The 12158-nt window shown below is 41.8% G+C and overlaps 1 protein-coding gene across 3 annotated transcripts in view; it reads right to left on the minus strand.

Moving 5' to 3' along the window:
• Positions 1–8499: 8499 nt before the first annotated feature.
• FGFRL1 (fibroblast growth factor receptor like 1) overlaps positions 8500–12158 on the minus strand; it is a 239699-nt gene continuing 236040 nt past the window's right edge. For all 3 annotated transcript variants that reach the window (XM_032798796.2, XM_032798795.2, XM_075066654.1), the window contains one exon: positions 8500–10051. In XM_032798796.2, the coding sequence (XP_032654687.1) occupies positions 9642–10051 (410 nt within the window). In that variant the 3' untranslated portion in view covers positions 8500–9641. The remainder of the gene's footprint in view (positions 10052–12158) is intronic.

A 12158-nucleotide genomic window follows, 5' to 3' on the forward strand; every position in this document is an offset into this window, starting at 1 on the left:
TCATTCTTATTGTGTCAGTGAGGAACCAGTCACATAGCAGATGCAGGGCAAGATGACAAGAGAAACATGGTTAAGTACAACACACCCAGTGGAGGAGGCTCTTTGCTGAGCTCATGGCTGTCCAGAAGGAACTGCTTGTACTCACACAAAACCAGAAGCATGCACAGGGTCTTTACCAGCTGCCTCGCTCCAGAGTCTTCATTTTACATTGCTTTTGGCGGACATGTATGGAGCCTTATCCCCCTCCTCAGCTGGGCCCAATACTAAACTGGGACTGACCCCATCTCCCTCAGATGTAACCTGCTGGGCTAATTAGGCCCTTGTTAACCTTTAATTACCAATGTGAGGCATAAGCCCCATCACAAGAGAACAGTGGGATTCAATTACAGGAGAACTTTGACACAATTTTACAGTTCATAACTTTTTTTTGTGTAGTTCTCAAAAGCCTCAAACTTCAGCCCCCGTTCAACAAAACACTTAAGCACATGCTTAATTTTAAGATTTACCTTTTAAGTCAATGCGACTGAAGCACATATTTAGGATTAAGGACATGCTTATGTGCTTTACTCAAGAGGAACAAGCTACAGAACTGAGAACTGTGAGGTTTGTCCAAGCTCTTTGGTAATGGGACCAATGTGAGCTGTTCGGCAACCTAAATTCCCACTCACTCCAGAGGAAGTTGAAGGTGCTGAGCACCTGATAGTAATCAGACTCTATAAGGACAATTGAGGTAAATGATTCATTTTTACATAAAAATAATACATGTGATATGTCACTTCTACCTAGGAATTTATGTGACCTCATCACTCAAATACTGAACACCTCTGTTCAAATGCATCCCATCCTAAGCGGCAGTAAAACAAACATCAATACTAATTCAACCTAAACACTCAATTCTTATCTCTGTGATTAAGACACTGGCTTTAAAAACCTTCAGCATTTCAAACCAAAGAAAATGAAATATATGAAAACACCACTCCAAGTTGCATGAATATTTATTTTTTCAGCAACCAAGGAGCAAGTTTACGGAACAGCTTTGCTAACTGATTGTCTGCAGAACAAGGACGTTATGGCCATGTTAACTCAGCCAGCAGTAGCCTATTGTTTTAATAGACACTTCTTTTTCCTTACTTTTCAACAAACACACGGCAGGCTCTGGGAAGACGTGGGCCAAAAGAATTACTGAGCAAAGCAACAGATGAGCAAAACGTGGCAAAGCAGAATTCGACTCATAACCAAGCAAGCATTGTTACAAATGTTCTCTTTAGTATGGAAATGAGCCAGGCGTAATGAAAACACTATAAAAATGTCAAAATGACGGATCACCATGCAGCATTGGCTTTTTATTACTAAAACTTGCAATGAATTAAAAAATTGTGGGTTAAAAGAAATGCCATTTTTACTTAACTTTAATTGTTCACCTTATCCTCCCTCCACTGCACATTTAAATACTTGTTTAAAAGAATAACTTAAGACGGACATCAATCGAGATTAGATTCATATGAAATTGCCTTTGAGCATGCTGGGGGACTCTGCATTTATCCAAACTGCTAATCAGTATATTAATGTTAACATTGCATGCTCAAGAGACTATATGGAGTTGTGTAATTCACGTAATTCCATCAGCAAGTGACTTCTGTGTAATTTTGCTGTGTGTAATCTCAGGAACAGCAGTTCGATTTTTTAATTACCCAGATCAAGGAAAACAGATATTTTGAAGCCTTTTTCTAAAGTGTTATTTATTTCCCCTTTTTCTAAAGCATAAAGTAGCTCAGAAATAAGCAGTGATCAAATGCCCTTCAAATTGGATGTCTAGTTAAAATGGAAAAAAATATGGATGTGTAGCTTTGTTAATGCCCATGTATATTTCAGGACATGAAAAAGATTTGTTTAATTCTAATTAAAGCTGAGAATGGCAGTGATGCCAAAAAAAAATTGGAAAACCTAAAAGAACCACAAATAAAGGTCATACAACCACACACATAGTTTCCGTAAAGGCTTAGTATGGTCATTTCTTCCTACACGTAGACCTTGCTACATAAACAAAAATTGCAATAGAAAGTTTTATAAAACAACCAATGCAATATTTGCAGTTAAAGTGAGAGTTTTATTAGGCATTATTCTCCATTCTCAATACCACATGTACTTTTTTCTCTTTCTTTAAAGACGTTTTTAGGAAAAACAAACAAAACAAATTCTCAGTCCAAGAAATCGGTAGACTAATCCTTCCTGGCAAAACCATGTTAATGAAACAATCCAAAATATCTATTACCTTTTGATTGCTAGCGTAATTGTATTTTCTGCCATCACAACAACATGATAATAATTCTGTATTACAAACAGGGGAGAGGGATAGCTCAATGGTTTGAGCATTGGCCTGCTAAACCCAGGGTTGTGAGTTCAATCCTTGAGGGGGCCATTTAGGGAACTGGGGTACAAATCTGTCTGGGGATTGGTCCTGCTTTGAGCAGGGGGTTGGACTAGATGTCCTCCTGAGGTCCTTTCCAACCATAATATTCTATGACAACATGAGCTATAGCATAAATTATGTATCCTAATCAGTACAACAGATAATTGGGTTCTATTCCTGGTTTTGGCATTGGTCTGTTGGGTGACCTTAGGCTGGTTACTTCCCCTCTCTGTGCCTCAGTTTACCCATCTCTACAAAAGATAATGATGCTGACCTACTTTGTAAAGCGCTTTGAGATCCACAGATTAAAAAATGCTATATAACAGCCAAGTAGTAATATACACAGAAATATTCCAATGCACATACTCTGTGTATGCAGCTTTCAGTCCATAAAATATACATCATCACAGCTGATGTAAATTGGTGCAACTATACTGACTTCAGCTGGGCCAAAATACATAATACACATGCAAGCCAACATTTTCAAATTTCAGTGCCACAAGCCTTATTTAAGTGCCTAAACAGGGGCCTTCAACAGCTATTTAAATCAATAGGAAACGTGGATGTTGGGCCCCTCTGAAAAGCAGTTTTATTTAAGGCCTTTATTCAGCAAGGCACTTAAACATGCACTAAATTTTAAGCACGTGAGCTGTCCCACCGAAGTCAGTGGGACTACTCATGGTTAACTTTAAGCATGCATTTAAATGCTTTATGGAACTCGGGCTTCAGGCCCAGATCCTGAGGTATTTAGATGTCTAACTCCCATTTAAAATAATGAGAATTAGGCTCCTAAATAACCATGAGAATCTAGATCTAAGTCCCGAAATATGGATTCAGGTGCTGAGCTTGAATTTGTTGGTCATAATGTATGTGTGTAGCTATGCGCAGTCAGAATGCATGTGCGTTACACACAGATAGACAACACCAGGTGTTTAAATGATTTCCCCTGGAATAATACTATTACTTTAATAATGCCCTTGAAAGTGCTGAAGTCACCCATTCCACCTTCACTTAAACATATACAGCTGAGGCCAATGGGGTTGTATAGGCGACTGGGTGTTCTAATAGCTGCTCATCTCAAAGTGCTCTGATGCTCCAAGGAAGAAGGTAACCAAAACCTCTCTCGTCTCCATCTTCTTGCAGTAAATACTCGTCCCATGTTCCCGTCCTCATTCTGCCAGTGGCTGTGACACTGATGCTGGTGTTTCCTGTTGTATTCTAGGACCTGGTCTTTCTTTGCACTGTTTCTCTTCATCACCTGCTGGCTAGACACTGCGGTCGCAGCTGAACAGCAATTTGTGTTTGACTAAAGCACATCTCCCAGAAAGGCATCCAGTCTTGACCTGAAGACATCAAGAGATGAAGAACCCACCACTTCGCTTGGTAGTTTGAGAGGTTTACCACCCTCATTGTTAATATGCATGCCTTATTTCTAATTTGAATTTGCCTGGCTTCGCTCTCTGGCCCTGGGTTGTTATGCTTTTCTCCTCTGATGGGCCAGCCAGAAGTTGGCACAAAGAGTTAAGGGCCCGCTCATTTCAACCACTCCACAAGTCTGATTCAGCTCCCAGGGAAGTCAATGGCATCCATGGGAGCTGGAACAGGCCCCAGGTATGGGACTTTCATTGACTTCAAAAGTATTTAGAAGCAGAAGTGCTCTTCCAGACCCTATACCTATATGGAGGTGACATCCGTGTTATAAGTTACAAAGTCTAGGTTTATCATTCACCTTTGACCACCTCACCCGCCTTCTGCCCATTAATTCAACCCTCTCAGTGTTTTTTTCTAATATTCCAAGCCTATGAACATCAAACAACCAAAATAATAAACCTGTCAGAGACACTTTCCTTTCTCTCTTCCCAAGTGTGCAATTTCTCCACACAATTACCTGGGCCAAGGTCTGGGCCTAACCAAGGTTCAGTCCTGGGCCAGTGACAACTTTTCTATATCTAAAAATGTCACAATTTTAAAGTTTGATATTGCATGAACCAGCTTCTCAGTGGGACCCAGCATTTACTCTTAGCCCTTGCAGGACTGGAGGTATCGGATTTCAGCATCAGGTGGTTAAATCCTGGCTCAGCTGAAGTCAGTCGGCGATTTGCCACTGACTTCAACAGGCCCAGGATTTCACCTGTTATTTTTCTGTACATGAAAGCTAATTAGCCCCCTTTTCAGAGGTTGAAGCAGTTCTTGTGCACAGTTGGACTCACAGTACCTGGCTTTACAGGTGAATGGGTTAAAAAAAAAAAAAAGTTTCCTATACATGTTCTAAAAACTCTGACACATTTGTAATACGTTTGTGTTAAATATGTTGCGTATATAGAATACAGCATACTGTGGTGTGGTGTAAAGATTTTATTAGCACTTGTTTTGCGATAAAACTTTTATACCACATCACACGATCACATAGTCCCTGTATATGAGCGCATATGTACATACAAATGCATATAAATAAATGGTATATTTCTATATGCCTATTAAGTTTATAAAACTCCATTTTATGCTAACACCCACATGTTAGTTACAAATACATGCTTTTACTCCTTCATCTCTTTCATTAAACACACACACAGGCCATTGCTTCTCCTTCCAATAGCTTTAATTAGCTTATTTTCCCACTGCTTGAAAATGACATCACACTTTTTATTTGTAAATGTCTGATAAAGCTTTCACCTTAAAAGAGCTGACTGTACAAAGATTGTCAATACAAAGTTTAAAGACACCACACAAAAAAAATGACATTTAAGGCCATGTTCAGTGTGCCACACAAACAAAATAACAAGGATGTTCAATATTAAGCCTGGCTTTTCTCTTTGATCCTCCAGTTTTGTGCCTTTAAAAGTGAGGCCCACTTTCTATGCCATAGACTGATGTGTTTGTATATATATCAAGCTTCTGAATTCAAAGTAGGGTCAGTGGTAGGTAGCTTTAGCAAGTCCACCATTCTTTTAAAATGTTCTCTATTTATTTAAAAGAGGCCACATTCTGTCTCACTGGGAAAAAAATGGATTCACATCTGGGTGACTAAGAGCAAACTCTCACTGAACTTATTTAGACATAGGAATGCTTTGTGTTTCCTGTAAGGCACAATTCAGCCCTGCATATGAATGGCCCATGTTAGGGTGGAACAGAGTGAGCCCCATCAAGAGCTCAAGGACGCACATTGCCTCATGGAGGCAAAAGACTGTCTAAAGGGTGAAGTTCACCCGTGTACAGAGCCAACCCAAGCCAAGGCAATGCTTAAGTCCCATTCAAGCCCTATTTTCATAGTTTATGCTGGGCTTAAGAGGTTTTGTGCTGGCCTTCTGCATGGGGGTGACTTTCACCTACCTCTTTGGAAGAGAGGGATATGGGCGTTGGTGGTGACATGTATTCACTTCCCAAGCTGAAGTGGGGATGGCCTAGGGCCATAGCGATGTCCTCCTCACCCCATCTGAGGGAGCTTACACGGCTAGCGGCACCAGTCTCACACAGACCTTATCCCTAGATAAGCACAATGTTGGCCAACATTTTCAAAAGTGACCAGTGGTTCGTGGTGCCTCAATTTTTGATTATCCAACCTGAGGGCCTTTAAAGGAGGTTGATGTTCAGAGGGTAGGAGCTCAGCACTTTGTGAAAAACAGGACCCTTAAGATGTCTCAGGTTGGGCACACAAAATCTCTAGTGACTTCTCAAAATCTTGGCCAGGAACCACAATTGTTCTTGGCTTCTGCACAATCAATATGTTGATGGCGGTGGTGAACGTCCTGCGACCGCCTTAATTTTTTTCCTATTACCACCCTCCTCACAACAACACACATGACTAGCATTTTAAAGACTGGAGCTTTGAAGGGCACTTGGTGAAGGCCTACTTCTAAGATGAAAAAGGTAATCCCTCCATTTGGACCAGCTAGCAACATTTTAAAGTTTTTCATTCCATTAAAGAAGATTATGAAGCTCCAGGATGAAAGGGGGTAGAGAGGGTCAATGGAGAATAAGAACGCGATTTGGGATGGAACACAATGACGTATGATAGATTACTTTTAACTCAAAAATGACACTGTATCAGTACCTGTCAGAGATACTGCTGCCATCTTCGCAATGTCATGTGGCAGTCTCTCATGGTTCTCTCAAAGCGAGGCCACACAGGAGTGTTGAGTCCACCATACTTTTAAAGCAATAGCGGTAAAGCTATTGCAGTGTGTCTGGCATGTGACACTCTGTGGTCCCTGCCTACAGCACCCAGCCCAGAAAGCACTGGAAGAACTATCCCCCTTGTCTCTGAATTCGGATTTGTGTCGTGCCCTTAACATTGCTTTAATGTGCATTAGCTTTGCACAGATTATGGTAACAAAAATACCAAACTTCTCATAGACTTGTATGAGAGGTAGACACAATAGATGGTGACATTTCTGCCACAGCCCTTACAGCCTCTCATGGAAATACACCTCTACCCCGTTATAACGCCACCTGATATAACATGAATTTGGATATAACGCGGTAAAGCAGCGCTCTGGGGGGTGGGGCTGTGCGCTCCGGCAGATCAAAGCAAGTTCGATATAATACGGTTTCATCTATAACGCGATATAGTTCTTTTGGCTCCCGAGAACAGCATTATATCGAGGTAGAGGTGTACCAATTTCCTGACTTCTTATAACATCGTTGATGTACATAGAAACTGTGCATAGACTTTTCTATGTGTGGATGGCTGACCCAGTAAACTGCAGCCATTAGCAAATCTTGGGTTAGATCAGTACTTACAACACCCCAGTTACGCACAAGGATGCTCATTCACGATGCTCACTGAAACCGAAGGGACCCATGCACCAGCATACAAAATCTGAATTTAGTGACTAACTTTATGGCCTTATGGAATCAAAGCCGGCTTGGGTTCCCCTCTAATGGAGTGAAGGTTTGACTTGATAGCCATCTACAGTCTGTACACAATAAAGGATATAAAGCTGTACTTGTTCCACTCCCATTACAACCACTAGGAATGCAACATAGGGAACAAATGTACAATACACCCCTCGCTGTGTCATTCCAGAGCCTGTGAGTGAAATTCACACCAGTGCAGAAGGCCCTATCCACCACTTACAGGCTCCAGCCAGTCAGGTGCTGAGCTCTCTGGCCCTGACCAGCAAAGCATTTAACACGGTGCTGATTTTTACGTATCTGAGTATTCCCATTAACCTCGATGGGTCTGATCTGATTGATACTGAAGCCAATGGAAAATAACCACAGCGCACCAGGCCCTATTTTTGCAAAGTTACGTGCTTTGGTGGATCAAGGCCAGAGTACTTGGCCTCTTGCAGGATTGAGCCATAAGTCCTTAACAAGGGGCTTAAGTGGTACAGAGGGCCTTGTGCAGGCTCCTCTTGCTGTGGTGAATTTCATCTCTACTGAATGTTTTATGCTCAGAAGCTGCTTTTAGGGATCAAATAATTTGTCCAGACTTGTAATTTTTTTCTCCCCAACACACTCAGAGGCAGAGTTCCACTTGATGGGCTCAAGCCTAGGAACATTTCACTTTTAAAAGGAATTATTGATTATACCACAGGTCTCCAGTTCACTTCTTATAATGTTAACCGAAAAAAAATCAAACCAATTTTTTAAATAAACAGTGAAACAAGTTTTCTTGTGATCTGAGCTCTTTGTTAATGAGGCCAGGATAACGGGGTGCAGAGGCAGTGATCAATCTATAGCAAAACTTTCCGAACAGGTTATAAACAGCACAAAATAGCAGTTTCTATTGGAAATTATGGCACCTGTAGTGCCAGAGATGCTGCTTCAACAATTACACATGGCTATTGTAAAAACGCATACAAACATATGACTTTCAATTTGGTTAAATAAAGTACTGTTATAGGTTACATTGCTTATATTTGGAGCATGGCACCTCTGAGAACCTGGACCCCCCCCCAATTCATCTTTATTTCATTTGATCAAAAATATGTATAGAAATGCCTGTTTTGAGGAAAATATCATTTTTTTCTTGTTTAACAAAATAAATTAAATATACATGACTTCTGTTTAAACTCTATATAGAATTACAAAGGTTTTATATTTGTGATTGAATTCATTTCTAGTCCATATAGGTATTAATACGGTCTCTCTTTCTTTCTTTGTTGTTTTAAATGAAACTGAAATGAGATTGTTTGAATCAACTGCAAAACATTATCTGAAAAGAAAAACCACACACAACCCTAGGTGCATATTGAGCAAATTCATTCTTCCATAAACAGTAATTTTCACTCTCTCTCTCTCTCTCTCTTTTTTTATTTTTCCTTGTTCATTTATTTTTCATTGACACAGTTAATCCAGTAGCTTGTCACTATAAGCCATGAAGATCTGATTGAAAATCACAGCTAGCGGCATCAAAAAAGGGCAGCACGTTTTCTTTTCTTGACCTTCAGCAATTCAGATATTATTAATTCTTATTTCTTAAATATAAATATAAAGTTGCATTGTACAATGTCCTTCCTTCCTTCTTCCTGGCAGTAGCACTGAGTCATAGCATTGGGGTGAGTTGAGCATTTTTAAAGATTTCAAGCAGTGCCCCCTTGGGGAAAACACAATACCCTTGATTTGCAGAAATGGAACCAGCCAGCTAAGTTATCACAGACTGTCAGGCAAAATTACTGCTGGCGAGATGCATGTGAGTTTCACATTGAAAATAAAAATGTGTTTTCCAGAAACTCTTCTGCTTATTTTTTCATTTGAAATTGGGCAATTTAATGTTTCAGTTGATTACAGTCTCCTGGTGCTTTGGCACTACATCTCAGCTACTTCCAAGCTTCAGCCACTCTGAGATAAAGGGCTCTTCTGTACATTCCCAAGGGTAAGACGTCTGATGGGCCTTGCACCAAAACAGGTGGCATGTGCTAGAGGCAGGAACTGCAATATCATCGCTTTCTCCTCTTCTTCTTCCTCTGCTTAGCAATGCAACAGGGTTGGTGGTGTTTCATGTCACAGCTTCCTGCCTTATCTGTTGCCATCTTGATTTAGACATACAAGAAGTTTCCATTGTTTTAGATGGCCGCCTTTGTGCTGAGATTGGGAATTCCTTCATTATTCCTCATCTACATCCTAATGGTAATAAAAACAACAACAACAAAAATCTCTCTCTCTCTCTCTTGCTTCCTCCTCTGTTCACTTTACCTTTTGCTGGCAGTGTTAGCTGACTCAAAGCAGTCTGTTCTGAGGTACCGTGAGAAAAAAGCACCAATAAGCTATAGTCTCTGGCTGCCCTTTAACATTGATAATGAATGTGCTGATGCTGGTGAACTTTGCCTTCCACATGTGAGTGCGTGTGAGTGTGAATGTCTGTGTAAATCTTTGGGTACATTTTCGATGCCATGGCTGGGGCCAACGCAGGCCCTTGGGATAGCAAATGCTGCTGGTGGGCTACGTATTCCTCATAGTTAATGGAGGAGACGCAGTCTTTGTCAGGACCCTGGGAGACACAGATCCTGTCTCTGGCCTGCGGTCTGTGCACGGGCGCTGCAGCTGGGGGAGAGCAGGGCTTCTTTTTGGCCTGGCAGAGCCACAGGAGGATCGTCCCGAAGATGAAGACCGCTCCAGCAGGGATCCCGATGATCACCGGCCACGGCAGGCTGGTAGCGGAGGATGGGGCCACAGGGGCGCTTGGTGGCTTGGGATCTGGACATCAGGTTTGCATGAGAGAGAGAGAGAGTAAGTGTGTTACAAGAGGGAAAGGGAGAAATCAAAAGTGTTAATTAAAACCAGGAGAGGAGGATTCAAAACAGATGTCAAGCTAAGGTTCGCTTTTGTATAATCTGTCTGACAACCCCAGCCATGCCAAATACAAGGGGGACACACTGTCAACATCATAATGTTTTGCTGCTGTTTCTCCTCTGAAAAGCACTGAAAGGACAAACAAATCAATTTCTTTTGTTTAAGATGGGGGGGAGCTAAAAGTTTTTCCTCCCAATAATTCATTATGCTTTAGTTCCCCAGTTCTAGTGTCCTTTTCGGAGTCAGTCCAATAGATGGTCTCTCAGCCCCAGCGCTCAAAGATGGAGCTGGCTTCCCTGCCCAGACCGGAGGATGAAACACAGGCCATGTCAGCTGCCCAGCAATTGGACCTGCATGATCTGGTTACGGAGAGCAGAGGCCTGTCCCATATTTGCCTCTGCCAGACATGTCTCTGTTCATTAAGTCTTAAATATCCCTCTCTAGTAGCAATCCATCTTCCTGTAGCTAATACACACTCAGCAATGCTCAGGCGAGGGACTAGGCAGGCGTGGTACCTTGCAGAGTGGTCTCTTTTGTGGGTAGATTTGGGACAGGAAGAGGCAGGTTAACAAGTATCCCTCCTGCAGCACCTCTTGGTGCTCTGCTGGGACAAGAGAGGACTAGGACTTCGTGTGGGATTCCCAGGCACTGCAGAACTGAATGTGTGTACTTGTTCAGGATAAGCCAGGGTTGGGAGTCTCAGCTTCGGGTAAGTAAGAAGAATCCCGTATCAGCCCTCCACCATGTCTGCGGTTACTATTCGCTTAGACACTGACCCACGACTGATGGCTCAGGCCGTGATTCACTGCTCCTGTACAGTGCCCCCTGAGCAGGATTGAGCCCTTAGGGACAGAGGCTTACATTTCTGTTCTCACCAGAACAGCCCACTGAGCGCAGTGCTTTATATTCAATTTTACAGCACTGTCGCCACTGAGAATTTAATTGCAGATAGTCAAGAAATGCAGTTGATTATCCCTCTTACAAACCTCTAGCATCCTGCATCCATGAACATGTTGTTCCATTTAAGCCCTAGTAAGACAGGCCAAAATGGCACTGTTCAGAATCAGAACCACACTCCTAAATTTCAGGGTTTAGGTTCCGGCCCACTTTGCATAATAGTAGAATTTGTATAATATGCATCCAGGACTCATTTAGTGGTGCTGCGGGAAACAACTTTGAATTACCTAATTTAGGCACAGGTCAGTGTCCATTCCTAGTTACAAAAGCACCTAAGGATGTGCTGAACTGTAAACCTGTGCTTAATCCCATTGTCTTCAATAGGATTTACACATGTGTAAGTGCTGTGCTGAATAGGGATCCATGTAAGCACATGCTGAAAGCTGAGTCGCTTTGCTGAGTCAGGGCTTTCAGAGCCAGATTTTTAAAGGTATCTAGGCACCTAAAGAGGCAGATAGATCCTTAGTGGGGTTTTCAAAAAGCACCTAGGTGCCTAACTCCTACAGGGACCCGGGTGCCGAGGGGCTTTTGAAAATTCTGCTAAGCGGTTATCTGCAGGTGTAGCTACCTACATAACTTTAAACATTTGGCCCTAAGGTACCAGAGCTCAGATAATGTGACGAGAGGTGCCATATAAAAATCTGAGATGACACATACGAGATAGTTTGTGAATTCGCAGTCAGAATCTTGTACTCTCCTGTACAATATTTTCAGATGTGTTAACTTTCTTTCCAAGCCAAACTTCTTTAATGAAGACAATGACTTTTTTTCCATTGAGGCCTAAATCTAGTGTTAGTTTGAAATAATACACATAGAGCTTCTTTTGTTTTAGTTATTTCAGTGCAAAAAAAATCCCACCAGAAAAACATCTTTTTTTTTTTAAATGCTTAATGTATACAATAGGAGCACATCTGCACCGCTTCTTTTCCTCTCCTCTCTTCTGAGCTGCGGTGGCTCTGCAGGGCAGAGGGGAGGAAAAGCAAGGCCGATTTCTTTTTGTCACTAAAGCCAGCAGAGTCTGGATTATAAAATCAGTGTTCGGAGCAGAACCACA

Source organism: Chelonoidis abingdonii, chromosome 5 (assembly GCF_003597395.2).
Source record: "Chelonoidis abingdonii isolate Lonesome George chromosome 5, CheloAbing_2.0, whole genome shotgun sequence".
In the NCBI taxonomy this organism is placed as follows: domain Eukaryota; kingdom Metazoa; phylum Chordata; order Testudines; family Testudinidae; genus Chelonoidis; species Chelonoidis abingdonii.